At 44.5% G+C, this 27,842-nt stretch overlaps 1 protein-coding gene across 1 annotated transcript; it reads left to right on the top strand.

Annotated features, from left to right (window-relative positions):
- Nucleotides 1–7,626: 7,626 nt before the first annotated feature.
- KRT25 (keratin 25) lies at nucleotides 7,627–13,627 on the top strand. The gene is made up of 8 exons (XM_041000950.1): nucleotides 7,627–8,073; nucleotides 8,385–8,467; nucleotides 8,878–9,034; nucleotides 11,189–11,350; nucleotides 11,436–11,561; nucleotides 12,092–12,309; nucleotides 12,988–13,055; nucleotides 13,518–13,627. Exons 1-8 carry the CDS (start codon nucleotides 7,645–7,647, stop codon nucleotides 13,625–13,627), a joined length of 1,353 nt encoding a protein of 450 aa, XP_040856884.1. The 5' UTR covers nucleotides 7,627–7,644.
- Nucleotides 13,628–27,842: the final 14,215 nt, after the last annotated feature.

Genomic DNA, 27,842 nt, shown 5'->3' with positions numbered 1-27,842 from the left:
AACCTGTCATTGATACTGTCTCAACCCAGATGTTTCGAAGAATCGAACTTGCATTATTTTTAACATATTGTTTACCCATTACTATGTCAATTAATTCCATAATGTTGTATATTGATACTGAGGCCTTGTTGGGGCTTTTAACTGACCGGATCTTTACTCTGTTAGACCGATCTTCAGACCATAGAAGGTCTCCCCAAGAGGCCACTGAACTTATCTGGACAATAAGACGCTGAACTTTATGCTAGGCATGTGTTTGCAAGCAATGAATCTCAACTGAACTTGAACTATGGTTATGCAACAAGGTGGAGGAATCCACCATGGGGGGAGGGGTATGGGAGGGGTGGGGGGAATCCCCAGCGCCTATAAAACTGTACTACATAATACAATGTAAGCAACAATAAAAAAAAAAAAAAAAAAAGATCTCAGTCTCAACTTTAGGCCAGGAAGCATCTCTGGAACTCAGCCCCAGCTCCTCTCAACTACAGACGGGAAGTACTACACACCCACCTGGGAAGCCAGAGGGAGCCTCTCCAGGAACCCAGAGGAAACCCCACATAGGAATATACCCAGGAACAGCCCCAACGTCTACTGTATAATAACCCTAAAGTAGGCTCATATCCTAGTGCCAGCCCTAGAAACCCTGACCCTAGAGACATTCCTCCCAGCCTGGACCCCATCATGGGCCCAGAATCAGACAAGGGCTTCAGGTTCAACTGCCATTGACCACAGTCCCAGAAGCAATCCCATGAGCTCAGGAACCTTTCAGGAACAGATTGGTAACTGCCAGAACTAGTCCATAAAGGTTGGGAGAGGTGTTTGTTTCTCCAAGTTCTTCCAATGTAAGACTATTGATAATGATGAATCGGGTAAACATGACATCGCCACAGAAAACTAGCTAAACTCCAATTTTTAGAAAAAGAGTTCAAAATGATCATTTTTTCAAAAGATTTATTTAACACCATGAGATGCAAAAAAAAGAAAAAAAAAAGAAAAGAAAAGGAAAAAAAGAAAAACCACAATAGCAACTAAATGAAATTTGGGTAAACAAAGCCTGAACAAAGTCAGATATGTAATAAATCGGATCAATAAAAAGAGAATACAAAGACAGGACTGAAAATTTAGCAGAGAATTTCAACAGTAGCTTCAGTCATGTGGAAGAAAAATGCAGTGACCTCAAAGACAGGCCAATCAGGAGCTGGTACTGTGCCACAGCAGATTTTGCTGCCGTCGGCATCATTGGCATTCTGTATCAGACAGAGCACCAGTTCAAATCCCATCTGCTCCCACTGACTGTGCCTGAGAAGGCAGCGAAAGATGACCCAAGTGCTTGGATCCCTACCACCCACATGGAAGACACAGATGGAGTTCCTAGCTCCTTGCTTTCACTTTACCCAGCCCCGATTGCCCAGTTGTTGTAGTTATCTGGGAAATGAACCAACAGAGGACAGGCAACTTGCCCTCCCTCCTCTCTCTCACCTTTATAAACTTAAAAAATTAAGTTCAAATTTCAAAAAAATCAATAAAAGAATGAAGACAGCATAAGATACCTATGGGATTATACCAAGCATACAAATATACAAATCACAATTTTTTTCTCCAGCTGTAGGCAACTGCCTAGGTTGTGTTATACCTAAGCAAGTGTTACACTGCTGGGAGAAAACCAGCCAACAGCTGGTGGACAATCTGGCCCTGGTTAATACCAAATTTGTTTTAACTATATCAATGTGCTATGCTGGCCCCCAGATTAGAGCTATAAATTGTCCAGGAAAGGGAGTCTAGGGACATATTACAGTTGGAGCAGCTGAGAGCATGTTTGAGAAGGGAGGAATGACTTCTGGAAGCTTCCACAAACCAGGTCACTGCACATACAGGAAGCTGAGAGAACTGAGAGGGGATTGTTCAGAGGGAGAAGCTGGGGGGCATGTCTGTATCAGGCCAAAGGATCCATATGGGAGACTTGGGCTAGGCTAAGTAGCACCACTGGGGCTGGGGGGCATGCCTGGCTGAACTAAGCTGCAGTACCTACCCACGAGGGTTGGAGCAGGGGGTGGGCCATGTCAGACTGGGCTACAGCACCCACTACAACTTGAGAAAACTGGATCTGGAGGCAGATTCTGTAGGGAACCTGTAGACTTACCACTGTAGGACCCTAGCACCCACTGGTTTATGCGGAGAGCTTGGGGTGGTGATGGGTCAAGGATGGATCACAGAACTCACCTATCACCCATGGGAGCTGGAGCTGGGAGAAGGTAAGGCTGGGCCAGGCTGTAGCACCTGCCAGCACGTGTGAAGGCCAGGACTGAGAGCAGGCCATGCCAACCAGGACTCACCGAAACATGTGGGATCCAGGGCTGGGAATGGGCTTGGTAAGGGATCTTGGGGAACTCTTCTGCTAGGTTGTTGCTTCCACTGGAGAACACAATACCCAGGGCTGGGAGCAGACCAAAATAGGCAAGACTGCAGCACTTGTCAGCATTTGTGTGAGCCAAGTATGGGGGCAGGCCAGGCCAGATCAGACCTCAGTACCCACTGGTATGCAAGAGAGCCATGTCAAAGTATGGGCCACACATGGCTGGACTAAGCTGCAACACTCACCAGTGAGAACAGAGGCTGTGGGCAGATCATGCCAAGTTAGGTTGAAGTACCACCAGCACATGCAAGATCCCTGAAACAGGGGAATTTCAAGGACTCCCTGCTTGGCTGCAGCTCCTATTGGTAAGTGCAAAAGCTAGGGTTGTGGGCAGACCATGCTGGACAAAGCTGCAGCACTTGTTGGTATACATGCAGGCTGTGTCTTGGGGGATTGGGGAGTACCGGGCTAGGCTCCAATATCTGCTGGGAGTGGGACAGGCCAAGCCAGTCTGTGACACTCTCTGGGTCATATGAGAGCCAGGTCTGGGGATGGGACAGGCTGCACTAGACTGGAGCACCCACAAAGAGAGAGCCAAAATGGGTGTGGGCCAGTTGGGCTGAGTCACAGTGCCTACCAGTGAGTACCAGACTGGGGGCAAGCTATGTCAGATTGGGCTGCAGTGCCCACTGGCACACAAAACCCAGAGCTGGGAATGGGCCTGATAGGGGAACTTGGGAAATTCCCCTACTTAGGCTGCAGTTCCATCTGGTAAATGCTAGGGCTGGGGGCAGGTCAGGCTAGGCCAGTCCACAGCACAAGCTGGCACAAGCCAGAATGGGGTGCAAGGCCAGGCTAGGTTGGACCACAACACCCACCAGTTCACATCAAGCAGTGGGTGGGCCAGGCTGAGCCAGGCTGCAGTACCTGCTGTCAAATGCTGAGAGTAGAGGCAGGCCATCTCAGAATGTGCCAAAGCACCCCCTGGATAACACAAGACCCAAGGCTGGGTACAGTCTGATAGGCAAACTTCAAGGACTCCAACTTTGGGCAATACTTCTGCTAGTGAGCATAAGAGCTGGGACTGGGGGCAGGCAGTCCAGGCAGGACTGTAGCACCCATCATAGCAAGTGGGCTGGGTCTAGGGACAGATCAATCTGGACTAGGAAGCCATACCCTCTGGAATGAGAGTTCAGAATGGGTGCAGGTCAGCCAGGCTATGCCATAGTACCTGCTGGCAAGTGCTGGGACTGGATGTGAATCACAACAGGTTAGACTGTAGTACCCCTTAGCAGGCACAAGATCTAGGACTGGGAGCAGGCCTGGTAGGGAAACTGTGAGCACTGGACTGCAACTCCCACTGGTGAGCATGAGAGCCAAGCTAATCAAGACAGCAGCACATATCAGCATTCATGTGGGCCAGGTCTAGAATGGGTTGGGCCAAGCTAAGCGGCAGCACCTATGGGTGTGCACAAGAGCCAAATGGGCTGCAGGGTGGAATGGGCTAGTCCACAGCACATGTTGGCACATGCAAAAACCTGGACTGGAGGTGGGCCTCTTGGGGCTATTGGGGTCACCCCTACTAGGCCACAAAACATGCTGGTGTGTATGAAAACCAAGCCTGTGATGGACTGGGCTGGCCTAGGCTATAGCACCCATCAGTTCACTTGAGAGATGAGGTTAGAGGTGAAGTTGATCAGGCAGTTGCATTCACAAGCATATGCATTGGCTGGTACAGGTGAGACACCAAACGTGACCCCCACAGGTTGGTGCACACACAAGTCAATTCTGAGGTCACCTCAGGTGAGGTTTCTTGGGGGTCTACCCAACTGGATCACTGGACTCAAACCCCAGCCACAGGAAACAAGTCACAAAATATGTGGTCTGACCTTGGTGTATATGTACTAGGACAGGGCCTCCTCAGTTGCTGATGCCTGTGCAGTGGACAGCATGTCCAGATGCACATGGGATCATGACAACTAGTTCATCTAGTCTAGTAGAGGACATAGAGCTCTCTCATCAGAGGATGGAAAGCAGAACAGGCTGTACAACTCTCCTGACCAAGCTTTGCAGCATGCTCCTGGGTCTGCACATGCACTAAGGTGGGCCTGGTCAGCCAATAGACCTTGGAAAGATTCTCTCAACCCTGGTGCAATGAAGCTGACACCATCTCAGAACTATCAACACCACTCCAGTGACTCTTCCTCACATACAAGCCTCTAAGGCATCACCATGGCTGTCCCCCATCCCCAGGTGTTGATGTAGTTTGAGAATAAGGAGTACCTCCTTCTTCTTCCCACCATTGCAGATAGAGGAGAAAAAAAACTGAGACATTTGTTCCTCCCACCTTCTTTCATATCTTGACCCGCCCCACCCTAATCAGAGGCCCACAAGGGCGAGCATCTCTCAATTATGTAAACATTAAAAATAAAATTTGTTAAAGTTTCAGAAGGAGAAGATACAGAAAGGAATAGAAAGCCAATCTAAATCAATGCTACTGGAAAGCTTCCCAAATCTTGAGAGGAATATGTACATATACATTCACAGAATTCAATGGAAACCAAGCAAGATCAATACAAAGAATACTTCAAGATACACTATGATCCGGTTGTTGTCAAAGACAAAGTTTTGAAAGCAGCAGCAGAGGAGAGACTTCTCACCAAAACTTTGTAACCAAAATGGAAGTACAGTGAAAGTCAGAGTTACACAGAGACAGAGAGATCTTCCACCTGCTCATTCATTCCCAAATGGCCACAGAAGCCAGGAGCTTCTTCCAGACCTCCTATGGGGGTAGATGGGACACAGGTACTATCTTCTGCTGCTTTTTTCAGGCCATTAGCAAGGGGCTGGGTCAGAGACAGATCAGCCAGGACCCAAACCAGCACTCCTATGTGATGTTGGGTCACAGGCAGCAGCTTTACCTGCTATAACCACAATAAAAACCCCTTGAATTTCTTTTAAAGCTTCCAATCATGAGTACAATATTCAGAAACGATGTCCTGTAAAATGAGTGATAAAAAAAGCTTCTTGGACAATAACATGATCTGATGTAAAGAAAATCTTAAACATTTTTTTAAACTGATTGCACTGTAAGCTTCAAGATATACAGTCAACAAACAAAAATCAGCAGCATGCTTTTAATAGTAACAACATGTTATCTGAAAAATAAATCAAGAAAACCATTCCATTTGCCATAGCATGAAAAAATCATAAACCTAATCAGAGTTTAATGATATGCCCACTGAAAACATACACTATAAAATAATGATGAAAGAAATTTAAGACAAATAAATGTTGGAACATCCCATGTCCCATGTACATGAACTGAAATAATTAAACTGTTAAGACTATCCACACTACTCAAAGTGACCTATTGATTCAGCAAAAATCCTATCAAAATTCCAATAATGTTTTACACAGAATTGGAAATCACAAAGGGCCTGTTACAAATGGCCAAAGCAACCTTGGTAAGGTGGGGAGGGAGAGTTAGAAGTATCACTCTACCTGATCTCAAAATCTTCAAAGTTAAAGTATAATCTGGACATCAGGGGACTGGCATGAAAATCCATAGACCAACAGAACAGAAGGAAGAGGCCAGAAGTAGTTCCATGCATTTACATCAAGAAAATAAAAGCACCAAGAAAACACAATGGAAAAAGGATAGTACCTTCAACAAATGGCTTTGAGAAGACTGGCTATCTACAGAAAACCGGAATAATGAACGTTGACCCTTAGGTCACCCCCTATACAAAGATAAACTCAAAATAGATTGAACACTTAAGCATAACTTTTGAAATGGTGAGAACTACTAACAGAAAACACAGGGGAAACACTTCTTGACATTGATGCAGGCAAAAAAAAAAATTTAGGACCCCCAAAACAGCCAACACAAAAAAAAAGCTGACAAATGGAAATGCATCAAGCAAAAGCTTTTGCACAGCAAAAGGAACACCAGAGAAAAGAGACAGTGTACAGAGTAGGAGAAAATACTGTGAACCATATAACTTTTTGAAAAAGGGTTAATATCCAAAATATATAAGAAACTCAAGCAATTCAATAAACAGGAAATGTTTCTGAAAAGAAGTTATACAAATGGCCCAAAATTATCTGAAAAATCATTCAACATCACTATTTGGGGCAATAAACTGGAGAGAGGTTGGTCCAATGATACAAATCAGTAAAGGAGTTGGGATAAATTTAGGATGCTTGCCATAGTTTCAATGAATAATAGTTTCCATAATAGCAATGAATTGAATACCTGAAAATTGTTACAAAGTAGATGTTAAATACACTCACTATAAAAAGTAATATACATTAATTATCTCGATTTAATTACTACATAATATATCCAAAAATCAAAGCACCAACTATGCCATAAATATATATAAATTTTACTTGTTGATTTTGAAAATTCCTTACTATTTTAGAGCTTTCAATAAATCAACATGAACCCCTACCCAATACATTGTAAATCTCCTGGTAACTTGCACCTAACCGAAGCCACATGAAACAAAGACAGATGAAATAGTTTCTTTCCAGATTTTCCTGACATCTCGCAGGCTCAGGAAATACGTAAGTTCCTTCCAAACTCCCAGAAAGCATAACAGCAATTACGGGTGTGTTCTTCATTACCAAAATGGATAAGAAAGACAGCCAGCCCAGTGCTAAGTGTCAACAAAGGATGACACACCTGTCAGCCAAAATGGAGGTCAACTTCCCATGGGGAGCTGTGGCAAGAGGGGTTTTAAAACACCACCACCACTAACAACTAGTAATTCAAGGACTTAGTTGGGGAAACAACAATGATTACAGTTCTGTGCGCCACTTGGGTGGACAGATATAGTGAAAATAAAAGTAGCAAATGTCTCAGAAACTTCAAAACCTGTCTTGGCATAATAGTGCAAAACTATGATGCTAACTTTTTGTTCTGCTAATGGACCGATGAGCTTTATCTTCCTAAGCATGGATGTGAAGAATGACTCACCTGCAATTTGAAAATGTAATCATGAACTTGACATTGCTCCACCCAGACCCATTTCTCAGATAACCACCAACCTGGGGGCAAGTCCCCTCCTACAGCAATGAGTCCAGCAGAGTTAGTTACTAATTAGGAAAAATCATCCAATTATGCCAACCTGCTGAGGATGGCAAGCATATTTACTTCATGTAGGCAGAATTTCATCCAAGACACTCCAGGGAATGTCTATAAAAAGGCTACCAATACAGTGGTTACGAGAAGGTCCTCCCTCCAAAATCTCAAGACAGCATTTCTGTGACAACGCTTGCCTGATACCATGTCTCTGCGACTTTCCAGCGGATCCAGGAGGTCCGGTACCCGCCCCAGTGCGGGATCGCTCAGGCTCTCAAGCGGGGCAGCCAGCTATGGGGCTAGCAACACTTGCGGCGTCCCTGGAATTGGAAGCGGCTTCTCCTGTGCCTTTGGCAGCAGCTCCCTGGGGGGAAATGCCGGGGCAGGCAGCTCCTGTGCCAGCTTCGCCCTGAATGAGGGTGGCCTCCTCTCAGGCAATGAGAAGGTGACCATGCAGAACCTCAACGACCGCCTGGCCTCCTACCTGGACAACGTGCGAGCCCTAGAGGAGGCCAACGCTGAGCTGGAGGTGAAGATCAAGGGCTGGTATGAGAAGTATGGGCCTGGTTCCTGCCGTGGTCTGGATCATGACTACAGCAGATACCTCCCAATCATCGATGACCTTAAAGCCCAGGTAAGGAACTACCCTTCACAAACACTTGATACACTCTGGTTTCTTTACATGGAATTCTACACACTTTGTCCTTTATCCTCATCACTTATCATTTCTTCAAGGGACTTTCTATTTAACATTGGAAATAAGCTTGGAGTAGAGTCCATTGAAAATTCCATGATGCAAATGTCATTGACTATCTAGTAATGGAATGAATCATGATGCTTTCTGTTTGCTAATTGATCAAGAAAAGAGTTTCTTGGTTTTTTTGTTTTTTGGTTTTTTTCTCACTGTGACAAGCTGCCTTCAAAAAGTCTAACCCCTGTTTTCAGATCATCGCTGCCACCACCAGCAATGCCAATGCCGTGCTGCAGATCGACAATGCCCGGCTTACGGCTGACGACTTCAGACTCAAGTAAGCAGACTCACAGCACACAGAGAATTCATGGCAAATAAAACTAACCAGTAAAATAAGATTGGTGGAATAAGCAACTAATTCTAATGTATTTTTCATCCCTCTATTAAACATTATCGACTCTTATTCCAAAACTACAGAACACTTAAAATAAGCAATGTGGACCTACTTTTTTATACTTTGATTACAAACTCTACAGCATCAACTGCTATGAAACTGGTACCCAGACATCGCCAATAATAATGGCGAAGAAATAAGTACTAATAGGCAATAAGTTTGGGAACTGTCTTATAGCCAGAGCTGCCACTTCAGAAGCCAAAGCATTTTTTGCTGACTGGGGGTGACGGGGGTGGTAGGGAAGCCAAGGTTCTGTCTCCCAACCATGTGGCAAACTGCTGGCTCTTTCGCAGGTATGAAAATGAGCTGGCTCTGCACCAGAGCGTGGAGGCGGATGTCAACGGGCTGCGGAGGGTCCTGGATGAGATCACCCTGTGCAGAACTGACCTGGAGATTCAGTATGAAACCCTCAGCGAGGAGATGACCTACCTCAAGAAGAACCACAAGGAGGTAAGGGCAGACCCTGTGCCTTTGGCCATCCCATGGCAGACAAGGGCCACCAGGCCAGAGATCATACACTTGATCTCTCCCAGAAGAATTTGGTGCTGACAGTCACCTGGGCCTGAGTGCTGAGTCGTCCATGTAGATAGTCAGATGATCTGGCCAGATTTTTGCTTGCTAGCTCGTCGGTCCCGTGGGAACAAAAGCAATCATGGTTTCCAAACCTGTGAGGATTTTAAGAGCCAGGTTTGACTATGTAATTATAGCTAAGATAAGGAGATCTACTTAGAAGATTACAGCTCAGGAAATCAAACAAATATCTTTTAAAGACATCCCGAGAAACCTCGATGGAAGTTTCTGTCTAGCAATGCCAGCTTTAAAGCCCTGCTTCACACACATTAAATGTACCTATGTATCACTAATACACATTCTTAGCAAATTTAGTTATAAAAAGAATGACATTGAAATTAGATTCTTAGGTCAGAATTTACACACTCAAGTAAACACTATACTTCCAGCAAGATTGCTACAGAAGCTAGATTCCAAATTGGATTTGGGGGGATTGTTTGCAAGACTGTCGTCTTAAACAAAGCACGACAAAGCTTTAACCTTCGGAAATGGACTTGATGTTATTTAAAGATTCATTTATTCACAAGGCAGAGAGACCCACTGGTTCAATTCCACCAAATGGCCACCACAGCTGTGTTTGAGCTAGGCTGAAGCCGCTAGCCAGAAACCCCATTCCAACCTGCTGCATGGGCGGCAGGCTGCAAGCACCTGGCCCGTCCTCTGCTGCCTTCCTGGGCACATGAGCGGAAGCCAGACAACAGCAGGGACTCAAATCAGCGCTCAGCTGTGACCTGCGAGTGTTGCATCACGTGATTTAACTCGTACCACAATGCAAATCCCCAAGTTTGATTTTTTTTTCCTAAGAGTTCTATTTTTTCCATTTTTAATTAGGTTTTAACAGATGCAATATGGTTTGTAGATACAACTCTAAGAATATAATGATGCTCCCCTCCTCCCTCCCATTCTCTTTTTAATTTTTGAAATGTCAGACTTTAAATTTACATTACAGTAAAAAGACTTAATATTTCACTGGATACGTTTAAGAAACAAAAAGACCCTGGTTTGTGAGAATATAGACAACAGCTATAGACAATAGTTGAACTTGATGTTTTCCCACAGTCAAGGCAAATGCTTTAAGAATCAAGCTAAAAAAATTCTACTTCATTCATTTTGAGTTTGTCTTGTAAATATCATCACTCAAATGGAATTCATCTGTCTGGGTTCAAGTGTGGTGATAGCCCCAAGGAGTCACTCCAAGCTGACACTGAAAGCATTTGATGCTCTCAGAGCCTTTTAGCAAGATCCATGCAAGTCTGTGTCCCCCAACACATCACCCCACCTCTGACTGGATTCACTAGCGCCCCATCTGGAGATGGAGAAGGTATCCCATCCATCAGGGAGGCAGGACCAGCCACAGGGATTCACCAGAAACGGTCTGGCAAAAACGGCTCAGGCATCAGCACAGGGACCCCTCCACTGGCGGGGCGCGGGGTCTGCGAGCTGACCTGATGGGGTTGCAGTTCGCACAGTCCCCTCCAAAGCTGCCTGCCGCCAGCACCGGAGAGCCAAGGCGCCGCGCCTCCCAGCCAGCGGCTTTCAGCACCGCCTGACGGTGAGGAGCAGGATGGCAGTCCCAATAACCGCACTTCCACACCAGGCAGTGGAACTGATTCTGATTCTGAGATCTTTCAGTTCTATCTCACGCGCTACGGAAGGGCTCTGAATATGCCTCACCTTGCAGCTAAGTGCCTGGAGACTTAAAGAGATTAAGCAATTTTCCCAAGAGCCAAGACCACACTCTTTCAGTGTCGGAAGAACTTTGATTTGGAATAGAAATTTTCAAGGCTTGTTCTGAGATAGCAGCAATAAAGCCTATGAATTGCAGTTCTAGACGCATGCATCAAAATTCCCCAGGAAAAAAAAAAAAATCACACAGAGCAGTGAGATAGTGAGCTCACCGTCCTGGAAATGCCACCTGTGTCTGGCAGGGATCACTACAAAACCCTGCGAGCTCTAGGAATCTTCTCATAGTCAAATTGATAGATTTTTGTGTTTGACTCCGGCCTTTCTGAACCAAACTCTGTCTGCCTCTAGGAAATGCAAGTTCTGCAGTGCGCCGCTGGAGGCAACGTGAACGTGGAGATGAACGCGGCCCCCGGCGTGGACCTCACCTTGCTGCTGAACAACATGCGCTCCGAGTACGAAGCCCTGGCCGAGCAGAACCGCAGAGACGCCGAGGCCTGGTTCAATGAGAAGGTGGGTCCAGCGCGGAGCATAGCCCTCCTGCACGTGAGGCATGGTCCCGGCGCTGAGACGCGCGTCCCTGCCCTTGTCTCCTCAGAGCGCATCGCTGCAGCAGCAGATCTCTGAGGACGTGGGCGCCACGACCTCAGCACGCAACGAGCTGACGGAGATGAAACGGACCCTGCAGACCCTGGAGATCGAGCTGCAGTCTCTCCTGGCCACGGTAAGGAGAGAAGGATGTCCTGCCGCCTCCTACGTTACCAGCTGAAATCTATGCAGGTTGCTTCTATTGGCCTGATGGTTAAGAAGCCTGGGTCACACCTCAAAGCACCTGGCTGCAAATCCCAGTTCCAGCTCCTGGTTCCAGCTTTCCTCCTAATGCAGACCTTGGCAGGCTGCAGTGATGACTCCAGTGGTCGGATTCCTGCCTCCCACGTGGGAGACCAGGAGTGAGTTCCCAGCTTCTGGCTTTCAACAAACCAGCGAATGAGATCTCTGTCTGCGACCCTACCCCACTCATAAATTTTTCATTTTATGCAGAGTTACATACACTGCAGCCCTAGCAACAGTGCCAATGTCTTTGCATTCATGGTACTGCAAAGTTTTGCTCCTTTTTAAGGCGTTTCAGTTGTCTCAACTAGGTGTTGATGTGAACTCGAAAAAAGACTACAGGTGAAGAGGAGAAAATCATACAGTAGAGAAACTTTTGCTATCCACATATGTGCCTCAACTTCTCTGTTTGATCCCTGACAGAAACATTCGCTGGAGTGCTCCCTGACGGAGACGGAGGGCAACTACTGCACACAGCTCGCACAGATCCAGGCGCAGATCGGGGCCCTGGAGGAGCAGCTGCACCAGGTCCGCACTGAGACCGAGGGCCAGAAACTCGAGTACGAGCAGCTCCTGGACGTCAAGGTCCACCTGGAGAAGGAAATTGACACCTACTGCCTCCTCATCGGAGGAGATGAAGGGTAGGCAAAATGATCTGCAGGAAGACATAACATGCAGTGAGTGCTCTGCACCTGGAGTTTCTGCCAGCTCAGACAGAGGATCATGGGGGACAAAAAAAAACAGAACATGCAGACTCTTTTTCTTGTCATTGTTCCCTAAACAATATGATATAACAGTTATTTGCACGTAATTTAATTGTCTTGGGTATTGTGAGTAGGTGTGGTAATATATGAGAGGACATGCATGTGTTGCATGCAACTACTCTGCCATTTATGTAAAGGACTTGGGCATCTATAGAATCAGGTACCCGTGGGGGCCCTGGAGCCAATTTCCTGCAGATGCTGAGGGAGAACTGGACTGAAATGTACCTGAAACTTCCATCGTTGGAAAATGAACCTGAGTGAATGTGACAGCACCTGTTACCCAGAATGCTAGAGTTAAACACGACTTTCTGTTCCCCAGATGAAAATAAGCAACACCTTGCAAAATCAAAATGTAACGAACCTGAGTATAAGGCATGGAAAGTAAAAAGTATCCCTACTTCATTCAAAGCAGAGTAGATTCAACTTCACAGCCTTTTAAATAGCTCTCCTCGAAAAGTTAAAGAAAAACCTCGTGGTGCAGCTGGAATTTGAAGATTTACTGTCGTCTTCTGTGTTACCACATTAACTGTTTTTTGTGGGTTTTTTTTTCTGCAGAGCTTGTAAATCTGGGAGTTACAAGTCTAAAGATTATGGCTCCGGAAATGTGGTAAATCAAATCAAAGGTAATAATAATGGGATTTTGTTGTCATTCTATCCTATGCACTATTGCATACCATATTTACACTTCTATACACATTTTGTTTTTACTATTACCACGGCTTAGTAAGAATCAATATAATAAAGACTGCAATGAGAACTATGTGCTAGATGTCCAATTTCAAAGGTGTGAGCGGATTTTAAATAAAGCAGCATGTCACCAAGTTCTTGTTCCTTAAAATGGCAGGTTTTGTGTGTATGTTTATTAGTACATAATACTTGCACACTTTTATGGGGTCCAATGCAATATTTAGACATATATGTACAGCATAAACCAACCAACATGGTCAACAGTCACCAAACTGAGTCGAAATATTTGTGTTTATTGCATAGCTTATCATACATAAAAATCCTGATTTTTTTCACTGATATTTCTTACTCATCTTCTATGAACTCTCTAAAATTTCCTCTTCAATTTAAATTTTCAGATTCGACAAAAGCCATTGTGGTGAAGAAAGTTCTGGAAGAGGTAGATCAACGCAGCAAGATTCTTACCACCCGGCTCCACTCACTGGAGGAGAAATCTCCAAGCAATTAATGTCAGTCACAACAGACCATCTGCCTGACACCCATGGAAGAAAAAAAGGCCTCGTATATCTCTAGAAAAATGAGCACTTCAAGAAAACTATCCCTCTTTCTATCTTTCTGATCCTTCCTCTTTCTGGGAAATCAATTCATCAAATTTTCCCATTCATCTAGAAGAATATCACATGCAATTACTGTGATCCACTGGATTACTCTACAGAAATTTAATTCTTCACATTCAATAAAGCTTCTTCCTTTGGCAAGTTATTATGTGTGCTATTGTCTTATCTCTAAAATCTTCATGTTTATAGTGTAGATATAGAAGCAAGTACCAAGTATTATTTCTACTAAGCCTTAAAAATACTTAATAGATCTCTTCCTAGATTTTCATGACATTTTCCCAATAATTCAGAATGAGACTTAAATCACCAATTTGACATACCTTGATATAATAAGGTATACTTCCTAATAGCTAAAATACATACATCTCAGATTCTTCATCTAGAAATGGGAATAATAAAAGTGCTTTTTAGAAATGAGTATTATAAATATTAATAAGTTGGCAGAAAGGTAAGTGTAAGTCACTGCTTGGGACAGCTGCGTCCCAGGTCAGAGTGCCCGACTGGGTCCCATCACCTCTGCCTCCCATGCAGCTTTCTAGCAATGCATCCTGGGAACAGCTGATAATGGCTCAGGCACTTGAGCCCTGCCATCCATATTGGAAACCAAGACAGTGTTTCTGAACTCCTGGCTTCATTTTGGCCCTTCTCTGGCTGTTACAAGTGTTAGTGGAGTCACTTAGTGGGCAAAGTCTCTCCCTCTTAAACATATGAAAAAAAAACACTAAAATTATAATAATAATAAATAACTCATTCTAAATTACCCTTATGGGATAAGCACTCAAAAATACTCATTCTGTTTTACTTTTATTTTTATTTATTTTCATTTTACTTGAAAAACAGAAAGAAGGAGACAGAAAGCTTATCTGTTGATTACTACCCTGGGACCCACAAGAGCCAAAAGAATACAAATGCTAATTGGCAGCAAGCTCTGCATCCCATTAAGGCTACAGAAGGCTCTCTAACTGCTTATCTTGATACATGCATGGATATTGAATCTGAGGGATATAAAGTTTTTTATTGGCTGCTGCATTAATTAATGAATTAAAACAAGAATGAGAAAAAATTGTCAAAAAATTGGAAAAATTGGTAATAATGAAGGAAATAACCAGAAAAACCTGCCAGACTATGTCACTGGTCAAACGAATGCTATTCAAAATTTGATTTACAAGGCCAACCACTCTCAGGAAATGGACAGAGGGGGTCAACTCAAGCCTCCCAAAACAATTCAAATCCCCTAAAGGTTTCCCTGTCAGCAATGGGGTGATTCACCAACAATAAGTGACACCCTCTGAACAAAAACATGACATGATCCAGTCTTGTACCAAAAATGATTCAAAGCTGCATCTCATGGCCAGAAGGAATTTAAATAATTTGTCAGTAAAGTTTCCAAGTGTCAATATAAGCTCAGTTCGCTCCAGCCTATACCATGATTCCCATGATATACCCAAAAGGCGTCTAGGCAGAGGAGTGCCAAAGAATCAGATAATCGGTTAGGGCTGGGACTGATTCCATACCAGTTTTGCTAAAATTGTGTAGCCAAAACTTTGGGCCATAATGCATATGGTCACAAGAAGCCATTCTGTAGTAACATGGCCCAACTGCTAAGAAGGGCGAGTGCCCTGGGAATGTTGGAAAACAGTCATCTTTGACCCAAGTCCCTGTACCCACATGGGAGACCTGGATGAAGCTCCTGGCTCCTGAATTCTTCCTAACCCAACCCTGGAGCATTTTGGGGAATGAGCAGGGAATGAAATCTCTCTCTGTGTGTGTTTCCCTCTTTCTGTAATTCTGCCTTTCAATTAAATAAATCCTCAAAAAACAAAACAAATAAACAACAAAGGTGAGTGAGCTGTGATCTGCAGCCTGCTCAAGCATGGCTCCTCAGGATGCGTGGAGACAGTCGGCCAGAAATGCTGACACATGCGCCCCTCCCAGCTTGCACCTGAGAAGCCTGTTAGGAAAGACTGCCTGCCAAGCTTGCAAGGATCCTGCCCGGTGCAAGGGTCCCCAGGGGTCCCTGCCCCACACTCCCCTCCTCAGTCAGAGTGCCCAGGAAACAAAGCACTCCTGCCGTCATTTACACAAAGCTACAAGGGTTACAGAGGTCTGGCTACAAGTCTTTCCAGTAAAATAATAACTTCTTGGGGCTGGTGCTGTGGCCCAGTGGATGAAGCCACCAACATCAATGCTGGAATCCTTTCTCAGAGCTCCACACAAGTTCTAGCTGCTATGTTTTCAATATAATTTCCTGCTAATGCTCCTTGGAAAGCAGTGGAGAATGGCCCAGGAGAATAGGCTTTGAACGTCCTGGATTCTAGAAGTTATTTCCTCTGTTCCTCAATGCCCTTGCCTATAAAATGGGGATACTAATGAAAACACCTACTTCAGGAGACTGCTGTGCTGACAAATTCCAAGTCTGTGCACTCTGGAGAGGGATGGTTCATATGAAGCCTTCAGTAAAGGTAGCTGGTATGATAAAGAAGAAATAAAGATGTAAAAATTAATTCCATGTTGTGTCTGGGCTCAATGGCTAAATCCTCAACCTGCAAGCACCGTGATCACATGTAGGTGCCAGGTCATGTCCACGCTGTTCCACTTTCCATCCAGTTTCCTGTTTATGGCCTGGGAAAACGGTAGAGAATGGTCCAACACTTAGGGATCCTACACCCACATGGGGAGACCCGTAGGAAGCTCCTGGACTCTTGATATCAGATCAGCTCAGGTGAAGCTGCTGTCTGCAGTGTCGGCATCCCATACAAGTGCCAGTCATATCCAGGCTACTCCATTTGTGACCATGCTCCCTGCTAATGGCCTGAGAAAGCAGTGGGAGATGGCTTATGTGTTTGGACTCCTACCACACATGTGGGAGGACCACACTGGCATGCTGGAATGGGGTGTGGGAACTGTAAGCTGAAGCTTAACCTGCTTACACATACACCATGGCTGGTGCTTAACCTCATGGAGCACAACATAGAGTAAGAAGTGGCCTTGATACCCGCACCACAGTCCTAGTGGCTAAATCCCTACCTTGCAACCACTTGGATCCTACATGTGCTTCAGTTCATATCCTGGCTGCTCTACTTTCCATCCAATTCTCTGCTTATAGCCTGGGAAAGCAATGGAGGATGGCCTGAAACCTTGAGTCTCGGCACTGGTATGGAATCAGTCCCAGCCCTAACCGATTATCTGATTCTTTGGCACTCCTCTGCCTAGACGCCTTTTGGGTATATCATGGTAGATCTGGGTAAAGCTCCTGGCTCTGGATCAGATCAGCTCTGGTCACTGTGGCCGTTTGGGGCATAAACCAGCAGATGGACAATCTTTCTGTCTCTCTGTAAAGTTGATCTGTCTTTCCAAGCAAAATAATAAATAAATCTTTAAAAAGTCAATTCCATGTTATCAGAAAACTTGAAAGATGCAAGAGCTCTTAGAGCCTGCCCCAAGTTTCCCTATGACACAACTGACAATCAGAATCATCCCTGGGAGAGATCATCATATCAGCCCTCTTAAAAGTGAGCAATAATCCTCCCAGCTTCAGCCCAGGGCTCAAGCAAGTGAATTAACCAAATCAGCAAGCTAAAGAGAATTTAAAGGATATGACCTAATTCCAAGGAATGTGTTGCCAAAATGGCAAGTCTACAAAGCAAATGGAGCGAACACAGCCTCTAATCCTATTCTTTGGGATGGTGATGCCTACAGGAATACCAGAGCCAAGACATTCCTGCCAGGCAGGTGACATGTTTGGGCTGGCAGCAAAGGCAGGAAGTGGCTTTTAGACAGAGAGGAGATTCTGGGTGGGCTTCTCCCTGCTTGATGCAGAGAAGGTTGCACGCAGCACTGAGAGGATGCAGTAACCAGGACATATAACCAAGGCTCCTCTGTCCCCATTGGCTTACAGGTCAATTAACGTTCATACACTAATGTAAATGCTTCCAGTGCCTTAGACTCCATCTATAAAAGTCCATACAGAACTTCCAGCCACCCACTGTGTCCAGTATAATTTTTTTAAATATGTATTCATTTATTTTCATCTACTTGAACGGCTGAGTGTGATCGAAAGCATGAGAGAGACCTTCTACCTGCTGACCCATTCCTCAAATGCCTGCAATAGACAGAATGTAGCTAGACCAAAACCAGAAGCCAGGAACTCCACTAGGTCTCCCACATGGGTGGCAGGATGCATTAGCAGGAGGCTGGATCAGAACTTTAGTAGCCAGGACTCAGGCAGCACTCCAATAAAAATGCAGTTTTCTCCCACAACAGCAGTCCCCACATGCGGCACCACAGTCCCCACACCCGGCCCTGAGTCACCCATACTCTCACATCTCATGAGTTGCCATGGTGATTGTAAGTGTCACCGAACAAGGGAGAAAGGAAATATCCTTCCTCTGAGGCCCATTCCATGAGGGTGCAAGGGTTCCCCAAGACCATGCTCTGTCCCAGTGATTCACTAGAAGGACTCACAAAACTCAGCAAACCAGTTACACGCGGTTACAGCCTAGCCAGTATAGACAGTATAGCATTAGGGATTAGAATCAGCAAATACAAAGCAACCAGGGGGCAGGCACTTGCTCTAGCCATTAAGACGCTTGTTAAAATGCCTGTATTGGAACACCTGAGTCCCAGGGTGGCTCTGGCTCCTGATTCCAGCTTTCTATGAAAACAAGGACAGTGAATAAAAGCTCAGGTGGTTGGGTTCCTGAAACACACACAGCAGATCTGGGTTGATCTCCCAGCTCCGGGCTTCAGCTCCCTGGCAACTGCAGGCACGAAGCAATAGATTGGAACATTCTCTCTACATATATCTATATCTATATCTATATCTATATCTATATCTATATCTATATCTATATCTATATCTATATCTATATCAGTGTGTGTGTGTCTTAAATTTCAAAACCTTGGTCATCAGGGCTTCTTTAGGGGCAATCAGCTGAGTATGCAGCACTCATGCAACTCCTCTGCACTACTTACTCTCCAGTCCCCTTGGAGAGTTAAAGTGATGGAGTGTAAGCGGGAGGAACCCAGTAAAAGCGCATACTGAGCATGAGCTCTCTCATAGGGTCCAGCACCCAAGGTAAACACAGGCATTCCTCTTGGGCAGGATATTTCCAGTTGGAGGAGCTATCTGCCAAGACCTGGGTGTAGGCTGAACCTTCCTTCACTATGTGCAGGACCCAAACATCCCACACCCACCAAGTTCATCACACTGGCAGAAACGTGGGCGCTCTCCTCTTCAGCACTTCCATGAGGGTAAAACAACATTACAATCACAGAAAGGAACTAGGGTAACTGGGTCTTAAGGATGTGGCACAAAGTCTTTGACACCAGATGAGAGATGAGGTCCTGATTTTAGCAGCAACACAAAACTCAGTAGCAATACTCAGAAGAGAGTGTGGGTTCCCTTGCTGGGTGCAGGCTGGGGCTGTGACTGTGACAGAAGGTGTGGGACAGGAAGGGGAGCTTCTGGGCCTGAGCTCCATGGAAACTGGGTCTGTAACTAGGGCAGCTGTGGGCAACCCACCACCTGCAGGCAGAGTTCTCATCTAGGTCAACGACCAGGCAGCACGTGACCTCTGTCTCTCTTTCTCTTGCTTCTCAGCAAGGGGGAAAAAAAAAACTGATGCATTGTTTTTCTGATGCTTTCTTCAACACTATGAAAAATGTAAGAGAAGACTCACCATGATTGCACAAAGTACAACAAAAATTTCACTTATGTTCTTCAACAGCAGATCCAACAGCATGCTTTTTACAGAAGCTCAATGAATAACTGATAAAAGTTGATGGATGACTGGCATGCAAAATACAAAATGAAGAAGCAAAAGTAAATGAAATAATAGAATGATAAATGATAGTAAATAATTGATGAATAATCAGTGAATTGAACAAGAGAATAAAAATTGAGATGGGACAAGTATTTAGCCTAAAGGTTAGGATGCCTGTACATTTATTGCAGAGTTCAGGGATTCAGGTCGTGGCTCTGACTTGTGACTATGGATTCCTGCTAATACAGAATCTGGGAGGCAGCAGGTAGTGGCTCTTCCCGCCCGTGTGGGAGACCTGGATTGAGCCTCATGTCCCAGCGTTGGCTCTGGCCCAGTTCCAGCTGTTACAGGCATTTGAGATGTCAAATAGCAAAAAAAGTGAGGAATATCCTCTGGCATTCTCATTGTTTTTCTCAGCCCCGATAACATTTTTTTAAAGATTTGTGAATCAATTTTTTTATTTCCAACTCTAAAATTCTTCCTGTTTCCTTTTTAGATTCAAGGAAAAACAGAGAGACCACGAGAGTAACAGAAAATGGCCTCAAGTCAGCGATGTTTCTAGTGTCAAACTGGAGGGTGAATGAGAAACTGGCACCCGTGCCACAACCCAGGAAGTGTGCAGAGCATCCCAAGAGGCTGGCGGAGACAAGGCTTCCACGTCACCTCCGTATTTACATGATTCTGACAATCTCTTTGTTGGTGTGGCTCTGAAACACAACATGTACTTTTCCTTCTCGATCATTCTACAAATCAGCTGCCTGAGTCTCATTTTGTTCTGCACTGACTCATTTCATGCCAGTTTTGTTGAGATACAACTCTCACTCTGTACAATTCATCCATTTCAAGCGCACGATTTAATGGTTTCTAATCTCTTCAGCAAGTTGTGCAACCATCATCATAGCCAGTTCTGGGGGATTCCCACCACCTCAGACGGAAATCCCTCTCCACTAGTAGTCACCCCCTAGGCTCCCCAATGTTCTGGGCAGCCAGCGATCTACCTTCAATCCCACAGATTTACCTGCTTCAGATGTTCACATCAGTGGAGTCATAGGACATGCGGGTCTCTGTATCTGGCTACTTTGACTTAGCATACTGTGTTCAGTAATCAGCCGTGTTGGGGCATGGATCAGCACGTCATTCACTGTTACTACTAAATGAGATTCTGGAAGCTGGAAAGTCTATACTTTATCCATTCACTAGATGATAAGCACCTGGGTGATTCTGCACTTTTTGCTATTAAGACTTAGGCTACTACAAATGTTCGGCTCCAAGTCTTTGTAAACACATGTATTTTCCTGGGACTAGAGTGCTGGGTCCCATGTTGACACCTTGCAAGGAGCCACAGACTACTTTCCATCGGGTCTGTGCCACCAACCATCCCTACCCTTGGGTCCTAGGCCAATGCTTCTGCCTGAATTTGTTTATTATAACAACTGCACATAATTGCATTACATTCATGACTCCTGTATTTCATGTATCCAGTCATCAGTGGTCGTTTCTTACTTTAAGAGTTGTCCATGGGTTTACCTACAGGGAACACTAGTCCTCAGATGGCCATATATGACAGGTGCAATAAAAGTGCCTGTGGCATTGCTGACCATCTAGACATAAAGCCATAAGGCTGTCGCCTTCCACTCTGCTTCTTGCACTTAAACAGGGTAGACTACTGTTCTTATCCGCTGGGTTGGGGAGGGGAAATAGAGCAGGTGACGAGCAGGTGGGAGTGGTTGGAGTAGGAGAGGATGGGAAATGGAAGGTTGAGATGGGTCAAGCCAACCAAGCTGACTGCCAGTTTCTAGAATTGTCGCATTCTTCAATTTCTACAAGCCCCAGGAGCCTCTCTTGATTTTAGACAGGTGGCAGCGGCATTTGGTGCCACCTGCTGTCAGCTGTCTCATCTGCCATATCTCCCACCTGAAAGCAAGAAACAATCACCACACTGACGAATGCACAGATGACACACAAGTGCTGTCAAGCAATTCAGTTGGGTAAAATAAGTGAGTACCCATGTTAGCATGGCAGCAGGTCTGTAAGGAAAAGGCATGAATCCCTGGGGGAATGAGGTGCAAATTGGTAAAAACTTCACAAGAGCAATTCAGCAACAGATTTCAAAGGCCTTTGAAGAAAGAGCACATTCTTAGAATCAGCAGTTCCATTTCTAGGAATCTGTCCTTACCTAATCAAATATTAGTATACGCCTATTTCTCTTGGCTGTGTTTAGCATCCTGAAACATTAGCCATGATAAAATAGCCAACCATGAAAAATCAATAACTAAGCCATTACAGTCTATCAAACAATCTTACATCCATTAACAATATTCTGGTCCATGCACTGACTGGAAACAATATCAGTTATCAACTGATAAATGAAGAGCAGAATTTCCAAGTCTCTATATGCAGTATGATCCACTTTTATTTAAAAAAAAAAACTGTGCAAATACTACACACATGCTCATAAAAATTCAAACCACTACCAGTGGCAATTTGGGGGGTAGTAACACATTTTCACATGTGTTTCCAGTACTTCTAAAATAAACAGGTACTATTTGTGAAACATAAAAATATCTAAAGATAATCCTTCTCACTGGCCTGATGCGATGGTGTAATGGTTAAGGTCCTCACCTTGCACATGCCGGGATCCCATATGGTTGCCGGTTTTAATCCCGACGGCCCCGCTTCCCATCCAGCTCCCTGCTTGTGGTCTGGGAAAGCAGTCGAGGATGGCCCAAGGCTTTGGGACCCTGCACCCACGTGGAAGACCTGGAAGAGGTTCCTGGCTTCGGATTGGCTCTGCTCCAGCTGTTGCAGCAGCTTGGGGAGTAAATCATCAGATGGAAGATCTTCCTTTCTGTCTCTCCTCTCTGTATATTTGCCTTTGCAATAAAAATAAAATAAATCTTTAAAAAAATTTTTTAAAGATACGTTTAAAAAAAAAGAAAATCCTTCTGTATGTTTAAATGTTTTTATAATGAAAACTCTCCTCATTGTGAAAAAAAATGAAGAATAAGCAAATGATAAGTAGTCTAGTAAAAATGAAAAAAGCAGTAAGGAAGAAAATGTGTGGGGGCAGAGAAGATGATAGTGAATTAAAGATTGACATGGAGCAAAAGAAGTGTCCTAGGAGAGGCAACCCTGAAAAGGCAGTAAAATTTGCATGCATGGCAAGAACAGAACAGGAAAGACTTCAGGCCTGACTGTGGGATTGCTCACATCAGTAGCACTGCCGGGGACACCTGTGACCCTGTTACCTATAATGAATGGGTCAGAGGTGACTATGTGAGCATCATCTCTCAGCCCTTTTACTGAGACATTATCTCCACCCTACCCTCAGTAGGTCAAAGGCAGGTTCAAAGGAAGCACACAGGGCTCATCTGGCACCTGGTTTCTGTCTTCCTCCAGGGACAAGCATCAGAGGAATAGAATGATTCCTTGCTGAGACCTGCTCCTTTCTCCCAACCAACCCACCAACACCACCAGTCTACCAGCAACACCAACAACATCAACCCAACAATAACAGTAGCAACAACTCACCAACAATGCTAATACCAACAGCATCAACTTCAACAACAGAGTTGAGTCTTTCTCTGTTTCTCACTTTCTGGAAGGATCTGGTTGTCTTTCCACTTGTTCCACACTCTCAAATTCTGGTCATTCTGTTGGTTGTTCTCCTGCATCTTAATCCTACAACCCATCCTCCTAAACCCAACCTAAATCTGGGTTTGGCATCTCTGCTCAGATTGCTATCATCCTATTTAGTCTTTCTCATCCAAGGTCAAAACTTTTCCATTGTTTCTCAACAGTCCTGTCCCTAAAGAGTAAACTCTGCACCCCTTCTTTTCCAGCATGCCCTGGGATCAGTACAGATGTACTGTACACATGAGCCCACTCCTTGCTGATGGAGAAGAGGAAGCATTCAAACAGATCTGATTAACTGAAGCTATGAAGAGAAAGAATGGAGAACAGTGCAAGGTGGTAGAATAGGAAGCCCTCCCTCCACCCCACATTCCAGCAACCATACCTTCACCACCCCAACACAGAACCATTAGTTTGAGCAATTATTTAAACACAAAAATAACTCCCTAAGTGCTGAGGAAACAAGGTAGGACTGCAACACCTACCCAAAACTTGAGAAGAAAATATAACATGGAAATGAGTGAAAGGACAGTTGCACATTGTCTGTCTCACCCTTGCTTCAGCTCCAGACATCATCACACAGAGATATCAATCATGTTGGGGAAACAGAGAGGAAAATATAGGACTTCACCTTGAACCCTTATGCTGGCCTGCCACAGTAATCCGAGTACCTAGCAGATTTCCATGGCCTCATCACTGGGCTAGGTCCTGCAAGCTGAGTCTCCAGACACGCTCCAGCACAAAACCAGAAGTCATATTTGCTGCAGACAGATTGTGTCTACAGTTCATACCACCACTAGGCAGTTGCAGAGAGAGGCCTTAAGTCTCAGACATATCTCAGTAGTAAGTAGGTCTCAGTAATCACTGGACTTCAGACATCCACCAGCATTCTGCCAGCCAGAGTGGCCATGGGATTCCAGCCCAGCACTATACCAACCACAGTGGTTCCAGACTGAGGATGACCCCCACAAGCACTGCAACAGCTACAGAAGTCCTGGGAGTAGGGACTATACCAAACATCCTCCCCAGAATCTCTGGACAGGTTGACTTGTCCTGATTAGAAGGGCTTCCCCAGTAGGACCGGTATTGTAGTGTAATGGGCTAAGTCAAAGCCTGCAATGCTGGTATCCTACATGGACACTGTTTTGAGTCCCAGCTGCTACACTTCCAATCCAGCTCCGTATTAATGTGCCTAGAAAAGCAGAAGAGGATGGCAAGTGCTTGGGCCCGTGAACCCAAGTGGGAGACTCAAATGAAGTACCTGGCTCTTAGCTCCTGGCTTCCCGATTCTGCTTGGCCCATCCAAGCCCAGCCATGTTCATTGTAGCCATTTTGGGAGCAAACCAGTGGATGGAAATTCTCTCTCTCAATCTCTGTAACTCTGCATTTCAAAGACATAAAATAAATATTTAAAGAAAATGGATGGGGTGTTCCCAGACAAACTTAGTCTACAAAGACTAGAATAAGCATCTGCCACTTCAAATGAACAGACATGGGTGCTTGACCAAAAGGTCCAAGGACAATCAGAGAAACATGACATCACCAGAAAGACCAAAGTGCCAGTGACTGACTCAAAAAAAAAAGACAGAGATGTGTGAACTGTCTGATAAAAGTGCTCAAAATAATTGTTTTAGGAAGGCTTCTCAAACCAAGAAAATATAGAGACAATCCAAAGAAATGAGGAAAATAATACATGGCCAGATGAGAAACTTAACAGAGATTTTAAGAAACCAAATAGAAATTCCAGAATTGAAAAATCCAGTGAATAAAATGAAAAATGCAAGAAAGTACAGCAAAAGGAGAACAGATGAAACAGAAAAAGAATCTGCAAACTTAAAAGATAATTTGAGTACATATAGCCAAGGGAGAAAGACAGAATGAAAAAGAATAAAGAAAGCCTTCAGGATGTATGAGATAAGATCAGAAGTACGCAAGTTTGAGTCACAGAGGCTCAAAAAGGGGAAAAGAAAGATAAAGGAGTAGAAAGCTTAATTAAAAAATTAAAACAGAAAACTTTCCAAACCTAGAAAAAGACATAAATATCCAGGTGCAAGAAGATCAAAGATCTTCAGTCAATTAAGATTATCTCTAAGACATTATAGTCAAAGTGTCAAAAATCATAGATGGGGCAGACTTTGTGGCATAGCACATGAAGCCACTGCCTATAACTTGGAATCTCATTTAAGTACTCATTCAGGTCCTGGCTGATCCAGTTCCAATCCAGCTCTATATGAATACACTTGGGAAAGCAGCAGAATATGGCCAACGCCTGTGTGACCCTACTGCTCATATGGGAGACCTGGAAGGAATTCCTGATTCCTGGCTTCAACTTGGTCCAGCTCCGGCCATTGTGGTCATTTGGAGAGTGAATCAGTGTGTATAAAATCAGCTAATCTCTCTTTCTCTCTCTCTCTCTCTCTCTTTCTCTAATGAGTAACACCGAAATGTCTGAATATATAAAACTCACTGGTACAAAGCAGTACACAGTCAAAGGCAGAATCCTCTAAGACCATAAAGCTACTATGTCAAACACACACACACACACACACACACACACACACACACACACACACACACACACACACTTCAGGATGAAAACTGTGAAGCAATAAAAATAATAATAAGCTCACAAGGGTGAGCTCCAGTACCATGATTAAGCCACCATTTGGGACACCTGTCTCTTACCTTGGAGGGCCCAGGTTTGAGCTTTAAATCTCCTCTTATGATCCAGCTTCATGCTAATACACCTGAGGGGCAGCAGATGACACTGGCTCAAGTACCTGAGTCCCAGTGCCCAGGAGTGAGGAGATGCATATGGAGTGCTGGGCTCCAGGGATCAGCCTGGCCCAGCCCCAGCTACTGTGGCATATGAGGAGTGAGCCAGCAGATGGAAGTAGATGGTAGACCTATCTCTCTTCTCTCTCTTTCATTCCTCCTTTTCTCTCCTTCTCTCTGCCTTTCACATAAATCTTTACATAAAGAACAAACTAAGCCCCAAATTAGTAGAGGAAAGGAAATAGTAAAGATTCAATCAGAAATAAAAGAAATCGAGATCCATTTGGGCAATCATAGCAATAGCATCCATCATCAGCATGGACTACACACATCCCATGTTAGAGAACCTGGTTCAAGTTCCAGATACTCTGCTCTCAATCCACCTTCCTGCAAATGTGCATTCTGGGAGGCACAGATAATGGCTCAAGTGCCTGTATCCCAGCCACCTGCATTGAGAGACCTGGATGAAGTTCTGGGTTCCTAACTTTGACCTGGCCAAAGGATGAGGGGGAGGGAAGACAGAGAGAGTGTAGGAAGAGAAACAGTTGCAAAATTCATGGGTTTCTGCTTTATTTTCACATGCAGCTGGCTCTGTCATTTGTACAGGACTGAAATCCATTGAATGATAGTGTCAGGTCCTGCGGAGGAAATATTAATTGCAGAACGTTTTTTCTTTCTAGTAGTTGTGCCTGGAGGTCACCACCATCAGAATGCCAACCTCAACAAGGATTCTCCACACAGGATGCTTGCAGACCCTCCCTTCCCTGTCCTCAAACAACTCCTGCTCTCTCTTACTGCCTAATACCAGAAGGTGCAGAGCAAATATTCAACAAGCAGAACATCTAGTAAGGGACGAGAGTGACCAAGGACTCAGGTTGTGCCTGAAGCAAACCAAGCCTCGCTGTCTTTCCTTCATTCGAGGGATAGTTAATGTCCACCTCCAATTGTCAGATACTGCAGAGACTACTCACAGAATACCGAACCAGAAGCCCAGACGCCAGGGATTTAGTACACTTCTCTGAAGGATCAGCTGGTAAGCAAATCCTGGACACCAGGCACGGACGGAAGCTGGCACCTCTGAACATCCCATTTCATGGACACCTCTCCAGACTGGAAGCTTTCATTTCAGAGAGGAACGAATTATCAAGAACAGATTTGTGACCTTTGGCAAGTCATGATTTCAAATATGGAGACTGAGTACTAAAGTAAACTTTAGTAAAGTAAGAACCTTCACATTCAGGCAAGAACAGAAGTAGATTTAAATGTGCAGTCACAATCCTTTAATCCATTTTTGCCAATCATAGATAAAATTATGCTGATAGAGCCACCTTGTAAATGGAAAGTCACACAAGCACAACAGAAAGCAAGCATGAAAACACACTTTAAGACAATACTAACCAGGGGAAGTCAATGCTCTGGGTTTATCTGTGTACACACTGACTCACAACACAAAGAATCGTAGGCAGTCACGGTTGCTTTCTTCATGGCATGCCCTTCTCATCAGTCAGCTCCTAAGAGTCAGAGAAGCATATCAGGAGAATTTCGGTTTGGTTACTTTTATTTTTATTCATTATTGTATTTATTTGAAAAGCAAAAAAGACAGAGAAAGAGTTCCTCCATGCACTGGTTCACTTTCCAAATGTCCTCAACAGCCAGAGCTTGGCCATATTGAAACTCGGAACCTAGAACTCATTGGCAAGGACCCAAGTACTTGGGCCATCACCTGCTGCCTCCCAGGGGCTGCATTAGCAGGAAGCTGGAATCCAAAACACAATGAAACCTTGAAGCCAGGCATTGGGATATGGGATGTGAGCAAGCACTGTGCTAGACACCCACCCTAAGAACTTTATTTTGAAGCTGAATTTACAGAACAAAGAGACCTACACCAGCCTTATAAATTATAAGAAGACAGCTAAACGACATGAAAGAAGAC

Source organism: Ochotona curzoniae, unplaced genomic scaffold, assembly GCF_017591425.1.
Source record: "Ochotona curzoniae isolate NIBS_2020 unplaced genomic scaffold, NIBS_Ocur_1.0 scaffold_2453, whole genome shotgun sequence".
Classification (NCBI taxonomy): Eukaryota; Metazoa; Chordata; class Mammalia; order Lagomorpha; family Ochotonidae; genus Ochotona; species Ochotona curzoniae.
The sequence above is the reverse complement of the archived record's forward strand: the minus strand, read 5'-3'. Positions and strand labels throughout refer to the sequence as shown.